The 20,135-nt window shown below is 39.8% G+C and overlaps 1 protein-coding gene across 1 annotated transcript; it reads right to left on the bottom strand.

Annotated features, from left to right (window-relative positions):
- Positions 1 to 1,997: 1,997 nt before the first annotated feature.
- Positions 1,998 to 16,707, bottom strand: tm2d2 (TM2 domain containing 2). The gene is made up of 4 exons (XM_079252095.1): positions 16,349 to 16,707; positions 15,722 to 15,809; positions 15,531 to 15,646; positions 1,998 to 6,594 (listed from the first exon to the last, which is right to left on the bottom strand). Exons 1-4 carry the CDS (start codon positions 16,627 to 16,629, stop codon positions 6,381 to 6,383), a joined length of 699 nt encoding a protein of 232 aa, XP_079108221.1. The 5' UTR covers positions 16,630 to 16,707; the 3' UTR covers positions 1,998 to 6,380.
- Between the last annotated feature and the right edge of the window lie 3,428 nt (positions 16,708 to 20,135).

Genomic DNA, 20,135 nt, shown 5'->3' with positions numbered 1-20,135 from the left:
CCAGTCCATCGCAGGGCGTTTTGCATTTAATTAAACATAATTTACCGTTTTTACAGTTGTGCTCATATGTATTCATCCCCTCTCATTAAAGAAAAGGCTGAATTTACAACAGTCACTCAAATAACTGGAGATTTAAAAAGGAATAATAACTAAAAACTTGCAAAAATATAATTTAGTAATACAAGACACTGTTTTCTAATTTAATTGAGTTGAAGAAAGAAGAAAAAACAAACAAACAAATGTGTCCTGGACAAATTAGAGACTTTTCTGTTAAACTGTGGGACAAAATACCTGTCAACAGGTGCAGAAGTCTGACTGAGAGGAACAGAAAACACCTGACTGGAGCGGAAACATTAAAGGATTGTTCAACTAAATATTAGTTTATGACTGATGTAATATGTAATAAATTATCTTATTTGTTTGCTTTTTAAAATATATATTTCTATTGAACCAGAATTAGAAAATAATGTAATGATTTTCATCAAATTTTTATTTATTGTTACTTTAGTCAATTTCAGCTTATTTTACAGGCAGCTGTTTTTTTCCTTCTTTAATGAAAGGGGATGAATAAATATGAGCACTGTCTCTTTCAATCAAGCATCTCAAGACGTTGCACGCTCGTTGCAGATGATCCTAAACAACCTCATTTTAGCTTAATAAACATTATTAACTGTGTGCTTATAGCTTTGTGTTTCACAGATAATAACTTTTTAGGTAAAAATATCTGCTCTCTGCCTACAATACCAGGCAAAAGTTTGGACACACTTTCCCACTGGAATGAATGGGAAAGTGCATCAAAAGGTTTGTGGTAAAAGAAAGGACAAAGTTCCTCACTTTTTGTCTTAACCATCTAACATCTGCAGGATCTCCGGTCCACATCACATCCAGATGTCAGACTTGGTCCACTTACGGCTCACATCATTCCAGATCTGGGAACTGTTTTTCCAAACCTGAGTCGGATCTGACCCGAACTTGGACTGAAATCGCGCCAGATCTGGATCACAACTGGGGATACAGCTCCGGCCTGGATTTGGATCAGTCATGACCGGTATTTGTGCTAAAGGACACCGGCTTGGATCTGGACCAGATCTTTGGTGGAGTCCAGGCCAAATGATTTTTGCTCTCTGAGAGGTTTAAATGAATCAATGAAAAATGTGACGCCAACTCACTTCTGCTTTGTTTTAGAGTTTAAAGAATTATTTGTTACAGATGTTTTCTTTTAGCAAACATCTTTAACTTTCTGCTTCACTGATTTAAAAAAAAAAAATCACATCTAGTGATTCAAGGCCAGAAAAAAATATCTATCTAGCATTATTTTTACCCAGATCTGTGTGTCATGTTACAATGGCAGGAAAAGGAGTTCATAGCCCTGTGATTCATAACAATGACTATCATTCACAAGCCTTGGAAGTCGCTCCTGAGATGTGTATTTCTATCGTCCATTTATTATTCTTTCCTGTCAAAACCTGTCACCAACATCTGAGTATTTCTCCCCGGCAGCAGCTAATGCAGCCTGCAGCTCCAACCGGCGCTGACAGACGTTTATTAGACCTCGTAAAAGGTGTTATGCAGCTTTTTTACACATATATGCAGTTGTACTCTGCATCACCTGGCATGCGTGCAGTTGGACACCATGTCTGAGTTTAGTATCCAACTTTCATGATTTAATGTCTCTAATATTGGTGGTGTTTTGTTAAAGGTAGCAGCTGAAGCAAAAGAGGTCACTAAGATCAGCTGCAAACTGCTCCTGGCCGATGAAAAGATTCCTTCTAATGAAGCATTTCCTGAAGAGCAGCGCAGAAGCCATCATTAGGACTTTAGTTAGCGAAGAATTAACATCCTTGCAAGAGAATCATTGCATTGTTATGGTTTTATTGTTGCACATTTACCTTTATATAAATAGAAAATACCATCTCTCAACTGCTCTGCATTCAACATAAGAGTTTATTTGCACACAAACTCCTCAGTTTACAAATGAATTATTGCTTCACCAACCTAAAATGAGCTTCATTTACAAGCAAGTGGGGAACTCAGATGCCTACCAAGGCACACTTTCTCAAACTACAGCCAATAAGTTCAATAAAATAGAATTCCAAGAACACAAAGGTTTTTTTTTTTATTATGTAGGTTATGAAACACGGCAGGAATCACAAGAAGATCTGGGGTAACTGGGTTTTCTGGCAGAACATGTGCAACTTTAATCAGATAACTTGAGAGAGCTGCTTATTTTTTTATTTCATTTCAGCAGAAATACACCACAAAAAGAAACTGTTCCAAATCAGCAATCAGTTTCAGAGAAAGACTATTTATTCTTTCACCACAATATTCCAGAAAAACAACAAACAAACAAAACATACAAGAGCAATAAATAAACAGTTAAAGTGGATTTAAGTTTATATAAAATCTTACTTAGGGGGAGCTTTGGTTGGGAGGATCAAGATTATGTACAATATCTTACAAAGCTGAGTGACAAGAGAAGAAGGCGGCTTTCTAAGAGGAAGCAGTCGTGGAAGTCTTCCTGTGAACGTTCACCAAAATTTCAAGCTGAAAAAAAGTGGAGTGATTTCCTGTACCTCCCACTTTATCTGGTCCACTTGTTCACTAACTTCTGATGAACCAATCTGCAGCAGCAACACAGTGCATTTACTCATGTAGACACGGTCGAGACGAAGGTCAAACTGAGCATCAGAATGAGGACGAGAGAGGATCTTAGAGACTTTGAACGCAGCATGGTTGGTGGTTTGAGTATTTCACAGACTGCTGATCTACTGGGACTTTCACCCACACAACTGGGAAGACAGCACCATACTGGGTGCCAGTCCTGTCAGCTAAGAACAGGAAACTGAGGCTACAATTCACACAGACTCACCAGAACTGGACAATAGAAGATGGAGAAACCTTACTGGTCTGATGAGTCTCCAGTTCAGCTCCACATTCACATGGTAGGATCAGAATCTGCTGGAAACATCATGACAACACTGATGCATCCTGCCTTAGATCAGCGCTGGTGGCGTAACGGTGCGGGAGACATTTTGGACCCCTTTATGTAACACAGTTTAACCATCAGAGCCTGGCGGAGTGTTGCTGCTGACCACGTCCATCTCGCTATGAGCACAGTGTAGCATCTTCTGGTGGAAACTTCCAGCAGGATGATGCACCATGTCACAAAGCTCACATGTTCAGCCGCAGTAAATGCACATCAGCTGTGCTAAAAGCTTAATCCTCCACCCATGTTAGAAGCACGTAAACCTCAGTAAATTAAACTATTCCACATGAGGGCTTCAGCCTTGTTGCAGAAGCCAATGAAGATTTGATTTGGTGGGAGATGTTTGGGAGGGGGGTGGGGGTGCCTGCAGCTGAATGCAAACGAGTGAATCTTAGTACTTAGTGAAGGAATGTTGTGCTTGTACCATCCTAAAACATTCCTCAAGTTAATCGTGAAAACCTTTAAATCACGGTGCTGACAGTGTGTCTGATGCCATCGCTGTCCATCTGCAGCGCGGTGTGCGCGCTGGGGGCTCCGATGTTTATCAGTCTGACTAAAGATGGCAGAGAAAAGCCACAGCAGGAGCAAGAGGGGGGGGGGGGGACTTCACTGTAAATCATGTGGGACGTTGCCCTCAGGAAACGGCTGAATATTTCTAAGTTTTCCACTGGAACTAGAGATTGTTGGTGTGATTGCAAAGCAGCTCGTGTACGTTGGGATTGAGCTGCAGATTTCCACCGACACGGTGATCAGGAAACAAGGTTTGCTTGTTAAAAGTCGGGTCTCGGCAACATTGAGCAACAGTTCCCACCTACGGATGCTGTCCCAGCAGTCAGAGGAAAAGCTGTTCTGTTTACTGTGTCTGGCTGGACAGCATGCTGGAGGTAGCAGCACGGAGGTGTGTGTGCTGAACGGTGTGAGGAAGTGAAGCACATCACGAGTTACATTCGTGGCACGACGATGCATTTGAAGCCAGGATGTACAGCCGTTGTTGTTCTTTAAGCAAATAACAGCAGGAGGAGTGCATCTGAGTCACACACACACACACACACACACCGCTGCTGACAAGGAAACCATGAAAAAAAACCTTCAGTCAAGAAAAGAAAAAAAAAAAAGGGGGGGGCTACTGTTGCATTTTAGCTCTGATCGGATCCAATCTGAAGTCATAGAGGATGAAATCATTCAGACTCAAAAGGTTCTGAATGTTTAAAAAAAAAAAAAAAAAAAAGTCTTTGATTTTTCCACAAAGCAGAAAAATTCAAGGTTTATTTGCCGTCATGTTTCGCTTCGTCAGATTTCTTACATCAGCGTAGTGAGGCCAAGTTAGTGAGGCCACCTGAATAAAATAAAGGCTTAAGTTAAAGCTTGCCAGTCCATCGCAGGGCCACACAGAGATAAACAACCACTCATGCTCACACACATTCCTACGGGCAATTCAGAGTAACCAATCAACCTAACATGCATGTCTTTGGACGGTGGGAGGAAGCCGGAGTACCCAGATCATTTTGGCCATTATAAATGTAATAAAACCAACAACCCAGTAAGTTATTATCCTATCTTTTGGCTCTGCATTAAAAATATCCCATGGAAATGTAATAAACGCTGCTAATAATGTAATAACACATAAATATGACAGCATTTCTTGCACGTTTTCTTGCAGTTGTGCAGTTTTTTTTCATTAAAATCAACTTTATTATTAGTAATTTACAATATTTAAAATGGTCAAAATGATGATGGTATTGGTTGTTACGTTACTGGTTGCTGCAGCTGTTTCTGCAGTTTTGGAAATATTTTGGTTAAAAATGTTGAGTGCATGTTGGTCTCTCGGGGCCACAGTGGGGGGCCGGAAGGAGCCGTTTTTAATCGCTGCCACAGCTTGTAATTATCCTTCATCGCGTCTGCAACATGGCTGCCTTGCAAAAGGAGACATTTCTGGTTTCATATACTTGACTTTGTATGAATAAATGCAACTACTTGCAAAACAAAACCCTCTGAACTGCTTTTACCTTTTTCTTCTGCTTCCATAGTTACCAGAAGGTCGAGCACAATTCAGCACCAACATCTAATTTAAGTGTTTTTTTCCCCCTTTTGTTATTTCCTTCTATATCTAATCGACTAATTTCTGCTTTCTCTTCGTCCCAAGACTCAGAAATCCACCGCTGCTTTACACTACCAACATAAATGAATGGATGAACGTTGAGTTTGTATGATGTCTTCATGAACATAAAACTGCACTTCAACCTTACTTGACTTTCTCTCAACTTTTAACAAACAAGTACAAACTATTCAACATTTACGTACGTACTGCACAGCAGCTGCATGCAAAGATACACCTGAGTATCCGCAGCAGAAATCTTTCAGCACCCAGTGGAAGATAAATATCCGTTTTCTTTCATACTCGTCTGACAGAAGTAAATTCATCAGTGGGCTGCAGAAACACTGCTTAGGTAACGCAGTTGTGTCACACTCTGCTGATTTTAAAACGATGTTTGCTGTGACAGCGTCTCATTTAATGAAATGCCTGTCACCTCACCTCCTCCGCTCACATCGCTGGTGGGAGGACCAGAATAAGACGTTCTTACTGGGAAACAGGGACACAAGTTTAACCTTAAAGGCCTGCGTTGGTTTGAAAGACTTTTTGTTTTTTTTTAGTCTAATCATTATTATTTTACATGCCGTGATGGATGGATGGATTCTTCTTTGTAAAAGAGCCATGTGACATGTGGCTCCAGCAGGCCAGTAGACTGGAGCTTCAGGTGATCAGATCTGTTCCAGTACATCTCCACGCAGCCCGCTGCTCGCTCTGACCTGCTTTTACGCCTTCCTCTGAGATCTAACAGCTTCAGGCTTTGCCGTGTGCTGATTATCTGTTCTATTCTTTATCTTCATGAGTGATAATCAGTGTTTCTTCAGCGTAACTTTGGTTAAAAATAAAAAAATCAGCTGATAGATATGATGTTGTTGATGGAAACTGCGCAGACGTCTCCCTCTGCACTCGCTGGAACATCAGCTGCAGTTCAGCTCAGGCTGCTTCATCGGTACAGCTTGATGAGTCAATACGCTGAAGAACTTAACTTTTACTGCTTTTCAAGCCTGCAGCTTTAATTACATTCAGAATGCAGGATAACATTTACACAAACACACCGATCGATGAGCTGTCTGTCGGTCCGCATGACTTCTGCTTAGACCTAAAGCTTTGTTTTGAAACTAATTTAGTGTGAAAGTCAAACTGACCAGAGAAAGAAAAGAAATCTCATATCATTTCTCATTATCCTCTGGGAAACCCTGCAGGATCCACAGACAGGTCCCTGGATCCACAACCCCTGTGCTTCCCTGGAGTCCTCCATACTGAGCCGACAGGTCTGAGACAAGCGGCGGGGGTCCTCTGTCGGTCTCAGTAGTAGGTGCACCAGTTGCTGTTATCGCTGGGCATTAAGCCACCAGTGATGAGCAGGATCAGGTCCACAAACCACCAGATTCCCAGTCCTCCGAGGGTAAGCAGCTTCCCCACTGCAGTGCCGGTGTGGCCCAGGCAGAAACGATCCACACCGAAGCATCCCAGGAAGAAGGAGTACAGCAGTGTGGTGATGAAGTAGTGTCCAGTGTATCTGTCAGGAGGGGAGAAGAGGAAAATGAGATAAAGGAAAAACAGCTGCTGGAGGTATTTCTAAACCTGGCTGTAGCTCAGAAGGACGAGAGGCTGACTGGGAAAGTTGTTGGAAGGAAACGGAACATCCTGTCTCCATGGAGCAACACTTACCCCAGTTTGGGGTTTATGTCGAGTCTTTATTAGCTATGCAGTTACTATGGAGACCATGAAACAGCAGATGGATGCCGTGTAATGAACATGATGGGATGTGGTGTTTCCACACGTGAGTAAACAGCGCCCTCTAGTGGCCACTTTACCGGCTAACTGAAGACGTGTCCTCCATCCGCCTGTCATGCCTCATCTGCTCTACAACACAACATGTATTGTTGCATTTCAGCAGCTGCTGTCGGTGCGAACAAAACACGAAAGCAAAATAAGAGGAACCACAAAAAGAACCCAAACAGGAGCGTGTTGCTTTCCATTTTTAACCATCTTTGCTCTGAATAACCCAAAAGATCTTCAATGTTTAACGTGTGATGTTCGACTGAAAGGGAGCCGTGACCGAGAGACCTTCCACAGCCCTGTGTGTGTGTGTGTGTGTGTGTGTGTGTGTGTAGGCTCACAGACCAGCACATTGATGTTCACATGCAAATACAGAGATGTGATTAAAAATAAACTAGTTTCCCAAATAAATATGAAGCAGTCGATGTAGTCTCCTGTATAAGAGGAACATGAACTCTTTTTGAAGGATTGAAATCAGAGCAACAATAATTACATGAATAAATTCAGTCATCCAAAACAACTACATTACAGAAAACCATAATAATGATGATTAGGGATGCACCGATACCGATATCGGTATTGGCTCGATACCAAGCATGTGTACTCATAGTTGGTATTATTAAAAGTGTAACGATACCACAACCGATACCACACTAGTCAAATCAGCACAGATGTGTTTGATGACATGCTTTGGACACATTTTAAAAAGAAATAAATGCCTTGAATGTTAAAATGTGACTTTTTTTTTTAACACTATAGTACTATTATAGTTGTATTTAGGTAAAATGTGCCAAATCAGAATAAAACTTGTGGAACTTGTCAGATCTGTAATGTTATTATATTTGTATTGGTGAGGTAACTTCAGAAAGGATGAGTCATTTATTACAACATAATCAAATCTTATACAGTTATAACAGCAATAATAACCATTCAGATAAACAGATTTGGTATCGGCAAATATCGGTATCGGCAGATATTCAAATTTCAGATATCGGTATCGGATCGGTGCATCCCTAATACAATCATGGTAATAATAAAAACACATGATTTCAGATAAGAATAGCAATGATTTAGACCATTTTAAAACTTTGTTTTTATCTGGGAATCTAAATTTAGAATTTAAAAAAAAAAAAAAAAACGAAAAAAAAAACTATATCTCTAAAATCCCAAAGGTCTAAAAAAAAAACTAAACAAAAAAAAAAACTATGATTTGGAAAGAAATAACTACAAAACATGTTTCATGTTCTACAAAAACATGTGATAAAGTCTGCAACGTGCTTAAAAAGTTAAATATGTGTGGAACAAGAGAAAAATGCTGACAAAGAACATGTGATTTAAAAAACTAAACAACAAATGAAAGTGATGAGTAAGTTCAGTAAAACGACTGACAGCAGAGCCTCCTGTGTTGCTTTCTGCAAGACAAACACTTTATAATCATGACCTAAAGGGAAAATAATTATTTTAATATCATGCCGACGTCTTTATGAATGTTACGTCTCTGCCACAGCTGACCAAAGCCACAGTCACACTGCAGACTGAAGGGCCCCAAATCTTTCCTTTAGTTTTCCCCAAATATGAACCATATCTGTTTTCTTTCATTTTTTAAAAACAATATAAACATCACAGTTCTGATCTCTTCATATCAGTCTTCCATATGTGACCTCAGTTTATAGTGACATCACATTTCATCCAACTTTTCCAGCACTGAAGTGAGACTGACTTCCACACAGTTCCACGCCGGAGGAGGCGGGACGCCGTCACGCCGCTATGGGATGTTAACAACAGACGTAACAAGATCCTTAACCCTAACCCAAACCCATCAACTACCAGGAACGGCCAAGTGCAGCTTTACTTCCTACAAACTGTCAAGAAACTAGCCAAGTCAGATAATAGTCTGAGAAACGTCTGAGAAATCGAACCTAATATTCATATTTTTACCACATCTAGTGAAAGTACAAACTTCAGTAGAATCCCAGACCAGGAATATGACAGCCAGATGCTGAATCAATCCATCAATACATCTATCCATCTATCATCTTTCTGTGGCAAATCCACATCATACGATGAGCCAGGTATGAAACTAGTATTTACCCAACAGATAGAAAGCGTATTAATCTGGTGATCCTCCGGCCTTTCACTGGTTTCAAGCTTCCATTCCCCACAGAGCGTGCCTCTCGGCCTGTTCCTCACACAAACATTTGAGAAGGAGATTGATTTTCAGGATTGCTCCTCTGACTTCTCCATCTGGACCAGTTCTTAGAAAACTCCTCTGTCATCTGCAAAACCCAGAGCTGACTGGGAAGATAACTGGGAGCTGATTAGGCTCCGGCTGAGGTCTGCTCTCGGTGGACCGATTTCTAGTTATCGCTAGATGTGGGAGCGTCTCGGAGACAAACGGCGGCTTGTTTTAATACCGTCGGCTGAAAACACACAGAGAGGAGAGGTGAAAATAAAGAGGAGAGGCTGGAAATGACACGAACCCAAATCTGTTTTAGGATAAATGAAGAGTGTGTGGCCCGGCTGGATGGTTTTCACTTATCTTTAGAAAGAAAGAAATGTTAAATATATCAAACTAATTTGATATACAGAAAAACACACAAAATCACTTCCAAGGAGACAGTTTGAGTCAAAACCAAAACAGACCTTGTCTTTAACCAACCAAGTCCACGTACCAGGTAGGGGTGGAAATATAAACCCATTAGTTTTATGATCCAAACTTAAAATACTGATAAAAATGTCGATGGAATCATCATTTGCCTGTTTTTGTTTTTTTTTTTTATTTGCTTTGATCAAACAACCAAAATGTTTTTTTTTTATTATAAGGAAAATGCTGTTTTTCAGAGGTGGGGGGGGGGTAACTACAAGGCCGTTAGCATGACCATCAAAATCTGATAAATGGGGGTTATTGGATTTATCAAACCTCTAAGAAACTCAAAAATACAATATTTGGAAAAACTTTGTCAATATTTTCAACCATTCCCCATATAAAGTTATGTTTGTAATAAACTTTGTACTTAGTTATGCTGCTATAGCTTTAAGCCTGTTCCATCCTCCACGAGAAGTGAGAACTTTTTTCTTGTTCTCGAGGCTCCGAGAAGAAAATGACGTCATTTTGTTCTCGCGGACGTGTTTGAGGACAGTTCTTGACACACCGGGCTGGCAGAACTTTTTTCTTGCGGGGCTGCGAGAAGTATCGTGTGATTGGTCAGCCATTGGAGGTGGGCGTGGTTAACACGGAGAAAGCATGAAGCGGAATTGCTGCTTCCGCGTTTTTACTGGTGCCGGCAAAACGGATTGTTTTAATAAAACAGCTGATCGAGGTGGTGAGAAAGTACGAACATTTTTACATGTGGCATTAAAACACTCGGACCCAGCCGCGTGCACGACCCGCCCTGCCGCGGACGAAGCTGCTCGTTAAATATGAAACTAGAAAAACAGAGCGGAGAGCGGAAACCTCCGCCAAGCACAATGTTAAAGAATCCTTTTAAAAAGTTCCTGGATCCAAACGGTGATCCAGATCACCACCAAAATTTAATCAGTTCTTCATTTTTACATTTGCAACAACTCTTAAAATATATTTATAAAAATCCATCCGTAACCTTTTAAGTTATCTTGAGCAAAAAAACGCCGGGGAAAACAACCTCCTCGGCGGAGGTAACAACCGGGTTCATCGCGTATAAAAGCAGACATCGCCCCCCGCAGTGATCCCTCCCCGCTGCAGACCTGCTTCTCGTGGACTATGTATGGACCTGCCGAACAAGACCTTTTTTCTTGTTCTTGCAGCCTCGAGAACAAGAACTCAGTTCTTGCGTCTCGTGGAGGATGTAACAGGCTTTAGACTGCTGAGGGACATTTCCTGATACACTGAGCTTCTTTCTCTTTTTATCTCTCTTTTATCCCCCCCCCCACAATAACAGTGTTGCATCATTAACATGTATGTCTCCTGTCTCAGCAGGTCTCCCTGGCCGGGAGTAGCAGTTCCTGTTGTCTGTTGTCTTTCTGTCCTCTTCCCCCCACACAGCAGAGGCAGATGGCTGCCTGTCCTGAGCCGGGTTCTGCCGGAGGTTTCCTTCCTGTTAAAAGGGAGTTTTTTCCTTCCCACTGTCGCCTGTGTGTTTGCTCAGGATGGGAGATTGTTGGTATCCTTCTATAGGCTATTATGAATTGGCTTTCATTATGTTTTGTTTTTTTTTTCTTGTCTGTAAAGCGTCTTGAGATGGCATTGCCGTGATTTGATGCTATATAAATAAAGTTGAATTGAATTGAACTAAACACGTTCAATCCTTCATTTTCTGAACCACTTAGTCCAGTTCAGGGTTGCAGGGGTGCTGGAGCCTTTCCCATTAAGGTGAGAAGTAGGTAGACTCTGTACTGGTCGCCACTCCATTACAGTGTAATAAACACATTTGTAGTTTATTATGTGACTGAATTAATTTAAATAAAAGCTAGATAAATTTGATATACAGTCTACATGAGCAATCAGGCATCAGAATACAGAATATTTTTGTCATTTGTGCACGCTCATAACTACGCAACATATCTGGAAAGCTTGGATGAAATGGCGACAGAAGGTTGTCTTTAGCAGGGAATTAGCAGGGAAAAAACGCCACAGAGTTGCTGCATGTTTGAGTCTTTCAGTCGAAGATCCGAGTCGTGTAAACAGAATAAAGTTTTCATTCATTGCACCAGCGAACAGCCTGGATTCGTGCGGTTGGCTGCATAAACTGGAAACCTAAACCCCAACACTGGTTGTGCAGTGATCATTTCGTTATGGTTGGCCATATGATGACCCAAAGAAATCGACTATTGCCACTGCATGGACATGAGGGGAAAGCTACGAGACAGTGGCCAAATATTAAAGTGTCTGGCCTTTGTTCTATTTAGGCCAAACAGTGTAATATCATTTCGAAATCAAATTTATGATATACAAGCCAAATATCAGGCAACATTGTCAGCAACAACAACAGGCCCATCTTATTAGGGCTGGTCATCCTGACAGTCATACAGACATCCAGAATAAGTTAGTAATAATAATGACTGACGGTAGGGCTGGGTGATATGATGATATGTATCGTTTGGACCATAAATAATGTCTATTGTTTCATTTACATCATTTACACATGATTCAAATCAATGTGTATTTAGCAGACATGAGCAAAGCTCGTCTGAGTCTGAGTCAGGTGTGTTCCAGCAGGAACACTTGGAAAACCTGCAGGACACCGGTCCTTGAGGAACCAGGGTTGGGGACCCCTGCTTTACGGCATGGGGGATATATGTGGATACATGATTAGGTATATCGGGTTATAGGATTTGGTCATATCGCCCAGCCCTAATAAAAGGTTACAAAAAAGAGCTTAAAACTTTCTGTCTCATACTTGCACAGCTTACTCACTGCTGTTACATGTTGCCATGACTACCTCCATCTGCTTTCTTTCTTCTTGCAGCACACCAGGCAAGCTGTAACTCTTAATAATGACTACCAAAACTATGATTAAACCTTTAGCATTAACTGAATTAGTGCATGTTATTAACTGTGAACTAATATGACATAACAGCTATTTTCCTCAAACTCCTGGTGGCGTCTGCTTTTGTTACAGAAAATATCTTTAAAATTTCTTCCTGACTGGAGAAAAAAAAAAAAAAAAAGAGCGTTTGCATGAAAGATAACATCATTACCAAATTATTATTTTTTGTGAGAAACCTGAATAACTCACAAACATCTCCTGAGGAACGGTTGCTGTAGAGGGAGAAGAGATGTGTGATTTTCTCCCTCTACAGCAATAACAACTGCACCTAAGGAGAGCCATCTGTCAGAACCCTGAAAATTGCACAAGACACCACAGTTACTGAGCTCATCGGAGGCGGTGAGGAGTCTGCATACAGATGGGAGGCTGAACAGCTGGCGCCGCGGCATGGGAACCAAAAAGCTCAATGTGTTCATAATGTAAAGATGATCGCCTCATGTGTCTGCGATCAACACTGAAACATCCAACATTTTTCATGCGTTTTTATGAGCTTTATGAGTTTCTGATTGAGTTTTATACCACAGTCAGCAGGTCAGCTGTCTTTTATCCTGTCTTATGAAACCGCAGGAAACTCTTCCTCTTGTGTCCCTGCTCAAAAATAAAAAACTGCTTCCTGTCATGCTGTTTAAGCTCAAACCAACCTGGAGGGGGGATTTTGCACCTCCTGCTGTGTGATCATGGGCAATAGCTCCTTCAGCTACAGGTTGCTGCACCCTCAGTGCAATTTTTTATCCCATCAGCCATCAGACGGTTCAACAGCAGTCTACAGCATTGTACTTGTTGTTCTTTTACCATGTTAGTGCATACTAGTGCATACAACTAAATTAGGCTCATCTCCCTGAGCAATGCCTTTAAACTCCCCGCCATCTGGAATATTTCTATTTAGTTTGTTTTTATCATCATCATCATCATTATCATCATTATTATTATTATTATTATAGAGAACGAACTGCTGCTCATAATATTTCTATTACTCAAATGTTTTATGTATTTTGATTAATGTTCATTTTAAATGCATTTTTTTTTTAGATTTCTCCAAACATGTCAGGGACAAAGATGTGAACCATTAAATCCATGATCACAAATGAAACTAGAAGCACTCTGAGAACACAGTCCTCCACCAGGTCATAGGGTCACTCACCTGAGGAAAAACCCCAAAAGACCCAACCCCATGCCAACACTAGTATGTATCCTTAAAGCTATTTTCAGTATCCATTTTCATCATCAGGACAGATCTCACATCTTAGACCTTGGAAACGTACCTTTAGACAGTAAGACGGAGCAAACAGCTATAAAAGTCCTGAAGTTATTGAAGAAATTTATAGTTTCCCAAATGGCAGCCACATTGGTTAGATGTTGATGTTTTTAACATCTACCATCATGTTATCTTGCTTTTTGGGGGGGGGATTCTGGGCATTATCTGTTGAGTTAGAGGCTGTAATGACAAAATTATCACTATCTGCCAAACATAAATGATCTTTAAAAGAATTCCTGGATCCATATCTAACACTTCCTGGTAACTTAATCAAAGTCCACAACTTTTTGAGCTGCTTTTCTAACAAACAGGCAGACAAACAAACAAACACTGCCAAAAAAAAAACCAAAGAATAAGGCACCAAAACAAACCCACTAAGAAAGGACCGTCCACCAAAACTCACATTCATCAGACACCATAAAGCAGGGGTGTCAAACTCCAGTCCTCGAGGGCCGGTATCCGGCAGGTTTTTGGTTTTTCCCTCTTTCAACACAGCTTATTCAAATCAAATGGACCCAGCAGCTTCTTGTCAACCTAATTATGAACTTGTGAGGTGTGTTGGAGCATGGAGACAACAAAAACCTGCAGGATACCGGCCCTCGAGGACTGGAGTTTGACACCTGTGCCATAAAGTAACCCTGTAGAAGCAAGAACACCCCACGGCAGAGACTGCTGGATCTGTCCACGGGAAAGCATGGGTCAACTAGAAACTCCACAGAGTTGGGATTTACAGAATAGTAGGTGAAATATCCATCTCTTTGAGAAATGTTCTTGGATAAGTCTTTCTCCTTGAACATCTTAAGAAAGGTCTTATAGCTGAATCAGAGTAACATTTAGCTGTAACACTGTCTGGGAAACTGTTGAAACTGAGGGAACGATGGATGACGTGAAATACAGGAAAACCTGTTTCCACAGATTTGAGACGGTGATAGAGGTCGACTTTCCAGCAGGCCGATTATCTGGAATAAACATACTGCCATAGAAACATGAGTGGTTTAAGTTGAGACATTTAAATCTGCTGGAATTGCTGAGTCAAAATGCACCGTTCAATCCAACAGAGAATCTGTGGCAGGAAATTCAGATTACGGCAGAATTGATCCAGAACCTGTACGAGCTACAGCAGTTTCGCTTTAAAGAGCAGACAGAAATCATGCTGGCAAAGCTCATAACCTAAAGGGACTCCCAGGTGCACCAACAGCAGAATGTGGAAACTCAACATGCTTTATTTGCGAGGCCTTTGTTTTTCTTTTTACTTCACTTACTGAAAAGCAAGTAAATGAAAGCCTTTTGTAAACAACCAGATACAGGAGCCACTTTTCTCTATAACCCTCCAATTGGTCCCTTTTAAATGAACGTTTCATCTATCAGTTATAGAAAAACCAGCTTATGTGAACGTATAACTAGGGGTGGGAAAATCTAATCAAAAAATTGAAAATCGTGATTCTTTTGCTTCACTTTTTTTTTTCAAATAAATAAAACTAATCCACAATAAATTTTGGGCTTTTTTGTTTTCATTGATCTTTTTACTTGTCTTCTTGGCCATTATAGCAGCAGAATGATGGTCTGGCCACTGTGTTGTTTTTTCCTAATTGAGATCAAGAAAAGTGAAGAGTAAAAAAAAATAAATAAAAGTTTCATACATTTAATTTGTTTTTAATCTACAAAAATCAGCAAAATCGAAGAATTGTGAGAATCGCAATTTAGATCGAATCGGCACTCAAAAAAATCTGAATCAAATTGATACAAAGCATATTGTCACAGCCCTGCATATTACATGAAATCACATCATTTACCTCAGAGCTCCATACAACATACGACATCTACAGGTAAATGCTGTTGGGTGCTACATGATAAACCTCCAGAGCAGATAGTTAAAAGTATGATATTTCTTACTTGATGCAGGGTACATCTCCTCTGAGGAAGTCTCTGGGTCCGGCACATTCTATGTCATCGAGTGCAAAGCACATAACCTGAGTGTGATTCACCTCTTTCTTAGTCTGACCGCCCCACTAGACGAGAAGAAGAAAAACAGTCAATGTTGTGGATCATGTAGCACTTAAAATGCTCTGGAAAGCAGTTCTTACTCCTACGCAGCCATGTCCCATCTCCTGTAAGGCACTGTAGTTGCCAGCATGATCCACAGGGTCCTGACAGTAGATAAACTCCTCAGGTCTTCATTCATGGAATAAAAGAAAAAACAAAAAAGAGAAAGTCTTTAGAAAGTCTAGTGTGTCATATATTAGCTTGTAGCTACTGATGCAATAATGACTTCAAACTAAAACTGTCTACAGTAATTGTCATAAAATAACAATAAATAATTAGTTATCTCTCAAAACTTTGCAACATTTTGACTTTCTTTTTATCAAATAAATAAAGACACAGTGTAACATGTTATCTGAGATTGTATCATCCTCGCATTAATACCCGATTGGTCAATGTTTATTATTATATCTTGATACTTAAAACCGAGAGAAAATGTAATTTTAGTTGAATAACGATTTAATTACAAAAGTTGTCGGTAAGAGCGTATAATTTTTTTAAGATTTTTTTTCTTTTTTTTTTTTAACATTAACCTTATGTTGTGTCTTTAAAAATAATATTACTACATGGTTTAATTGATCTTTGTGTGACAGCAGCGAGGCTAGTTAGCATCGGCTAACACTAGAATGCTAATCTACAACAAAACTACCGCGATGAGTAAAATTACTTACAAATATTTGCAAAGGACAACAGGTGACGGGGGTCTGTACTCATACACGTCTGTGTTGTTCTCGCTCTCCGGCAGCAGGTCGTCTCTGACGGTTTGTGGCTGCTCGCTGAAGGGAGGGATGGTTGTTTCCTGGCCGGGAGGAGAGCTAGCAGTCGGAGGATCTGCCGTCGACGAGTTCTGGGAGTGGATTCCTTCCAAACATTGTAACAGTATGACCGTCAGAAGCAGCAGGAACTGTCCGCACAGCAAGATATAACTGACCGAAATCATTTTCACTCTCATAACACGAAGCGAACCCGGATAAAATGTCTGTACATGTTGAAGACGACGAGTTTAGCTGAGCTGGAAGGTTTGTTTGGATCGCTATTCATGTCTGGTGATAATGACGTCACTGGACCCCGACGTGCGGAGAGGCGTGATGACGTTTATGCTGCGTTCAATGACAAAGAAAACCCCGGGATTTTTATAACCTCACCAGGAAAACTATATCAAGTTATATTTTGAAGTTTAGAGTATTTTTCCCCACTCTAATTTACTGCATTCAGGGCCAGATTAAAAGTGCACAGGAATCCTGCCCAGAGTGTCCCACGGGCCACCCTTCCCCACCGCAACAATAGCAATACACTGGACACTGTGGTGTAACTATCTGGCTTTTACGTACATTTTGTTACAAGTCCAAACTGCTGGTGTACAGCCTATGTGGGCCCTACTTGTCTCCAAATGGGCCCCTAGTGGGCGTGGGCTCTGGGCCTGTGCCCATAATGCCCACTGGATAATCCACCCTTGACTGCATTTCAAGTGTTAATCTCCATTTTATTGTTATTGAGCTACTTAAATAGATTGTAGAGTTTAGTACCTTACTTGTATTTGTTTTAGCTAAAATAGTCTAATTATAAAAGTGCTGGCATACCACTGATATTTTACTAATGCCTCTAAGTACATTAGATGCAGCTTCTAGATCACAGATGCTCAAATGGACAAGAGGGGAAAGAAATTCGATCTACTTTTAAGTCTGGAGGGGAAAAAAGTTTTTAAATAAGTTTTTCTTTTCTTCTTACCTTAGGTATATCAGAGTTTATTACCTCCTTCAAGGAAGTTATGTTTTACCGGCATTTATTTGTTTGTTTCTCTGTTTGTTTGTGTTCAAGATAACTCAAAAAGTTATGGACGGATTTTCATTAAATTTTCAGGTGTTTTTGGAAATCTTAAAAGGAAGAACCGTTTTAATTTTGGTGGTGGTCCGGATTACCGTTTGGATCCAGGAATTTTTTTAAAGGATTCTCAACCATTGTGCTTGGCAGAATGCTTTTCTAGTTCAATTTGGTTGTTGTTTTGAAGGACCATACTTATGCAAGTTGCATATAATCCAAGGAAAATGAACAGACCATTTTGAACTATTAATAAATATAAATGTGCATGTTGCTTAATATTTTTAAGCTTATGTGGGTTTGACTCAGAAAATGTCATGAAAGATTTAATTGCATGATTGGACTTTACTATCATTTCATCACAGATTTGTCTTGTAAGTGTCTGTGATGGACAACCCATCCTGGGTGGGTTCAGCTGCAGCCCCCTCCTCAGAGACCCTGAACATAATGAAGCAGTTCTTTATCATGCCAATCATGGCAATGCAATTCTAAGGATGTTGCAGTGTGGAGTTAAACTGGAAACAGATGTCCAGCCTCACTGATTTAGGAGCCTTAAATGAATGTATTTATAAATGTGGACATAAGTTTCCAGTAACAAGATAAAATAATGTGCAAATATCTAAAGGAAATTACATTTTTCAACTTCGGATTCATTTTATTGCTCTAAAGATAAAACAGTCTGTTTATTGAATGAAGTCTTGAATGATCAGTGTGAATATTAAACAGACATCCACATGATGCAGCAGGCAGCGTTGAGGACAATCAGAAGTTGTGTTTTTTTTTATTGACTTGGCTGTGTTAAGTTGAATTAAAATGCTGTTTTGCACCACATGTACGTATGAGACTAAACCAAGATGACTTTAAAGTCTCATTTTGAAATCTGTTTGGTTTTTGCAGCAGAGACACTGAAGCAGAAGTTAGTACTCTCGTCCTGCAGACGACTCATTCAGGCTGCAGTCAATTCCTCCATCTGCCGTCATCTTCTGCTTTGTCTTCAGCGGTGCAACCAATTCAGAGTCAAGACATTTAAAGCCGCTTTCTCCGACTGCAGCAAGAGATGAAGACATCATCGGAGCGAGGCGGAAGTCACAGCTGTTGGGGCTCGGACAAGCTCTAAAATCCACTCTGGACTGAATGGGTGGGATGAAGTATTGGGCCGATGCTGCAGACACGTTGGAGTAAGGACAAAATAAAACCCCACCATAGGGCGAAAGGCTCATCAGGTCCTGTTAAAAAGAGGAAACAATGATGTCATTCACAGAAAAGGACGACTTTTAGCTCTGAAGGGTCGTAGCTCCGTAATCCTGCTTGTATTTACAACAATATGACTGCATCCTGAATCAGCATTAAAACTTCTATCAATGATAATAAACCAGCTGACAGTGTGATCCAAAAAATTATTAAACCTTTTAAGAGAGAAAAAAAACATTTCATTCAGAAATGAATGAAACCATGAAGACCCTTAAGTCCCCCCACATCTTCTCTTAGATGCTGGTCCGACACACTTTCCTCCAAACCGACGGCCTCTTAAAGTCTGTAAGTATTATTATTATTTAAATAAAAAAATGTATGCATGCTGTTTATGCCTATCAGTGTCATATTAGTGATGTGTGTGTGTGTGTGTGTGTCTCGAACCGCAGACCATCAGGTCACTGGACTAGCGATGAGTTGCAAACGTCTTATTTCTAATACTTAGTCGTGAACTTTGAAAATAATCTTATTTTTATATAATAGTTCATATAGAGATCATTCATTTATTGATTATATTATCTATTTAATCTCTGCTTTTCTTATCCAGCCACTACTTAGTTTAGTCTTATTTATATATTATTGCACATTTTTTCACTTCTCTCTAAATTTACATTTTATTTTCCACATTTTGTCTCAATAAATTCCTACTCTAGTAGCTATTAGTCTGCTAAAAACTCATCTGTGTTCATCAAAATAGTGAATCTAAGAGTGTTTTGGCATGAAAACAAATAAGAACAAAAACTTTTGACCTTAACTAACTTGTAGTAGGAATTGCTGAGATGACTCGACTCATTCTCTGACAATCTAACCAAGTCTTACAGTCTTATATTCAGTGAAAAGGTCAAAGCAGAGCATTAAAATAAAGTTTAATATTAGCAATGATCAAATGAAGAAGAATCGTCTTGTTTAAAGATTTTCTCTCAACGTCAGAAAGACACAGAAAGAAACCTTCACATTCTGGTTTTAAACTTTTTTCTTAAAAAAACTTTTTAAAAAAGTGTTTCCACACTTGTTTTTAGATGTTTTTTTTCTTACTTCAGCAACTCTTCCCAAGTCTAATTATCATCCTGCATGGACGGATAATTTCACTTGATGAAAGTCTACATCTTGTCAGTTTAAGTGTTTTTACTGATATTGAAGCGGCTCTTTGTTGCAGCGTATATACGGTGGCTGGAAAGTGCAAAATAAATAAAATGTCAAAAAACACATTTCAAAATTCAAAAACAAATTTACATTTTTTTGTCTTTTCCAGCATTTAAGCAAGCAGAAGGATTTTCTGCCAATTGTAGATTGTCTCTTTTAAAAGTGTTACCTGAAATATAAATTTGCTTCCTCAAATAGGAATTTGTTTTCTTAATTTTATTTTTTTTAAAATGTATATTTGTTTCC

Source organism: Telmatherina bonti, assembly GCF_933228915.1.
Source record: "Telmatherina bonti genome assembly, chromosome: 13".
In the NCBI taxonomy this organism is placed as follows: Eukaryota; Metazoa; Chordata; class Actinopteri; order Atheriniformes; family Telmatherinidae; genus Telmatherina; species Telmatherina bonti.
The sequence above is the reverse complement of the archived record's forward strand: the minus strand, read 5'-3'. Positions and strand labels throughout refer to the sequence as shown.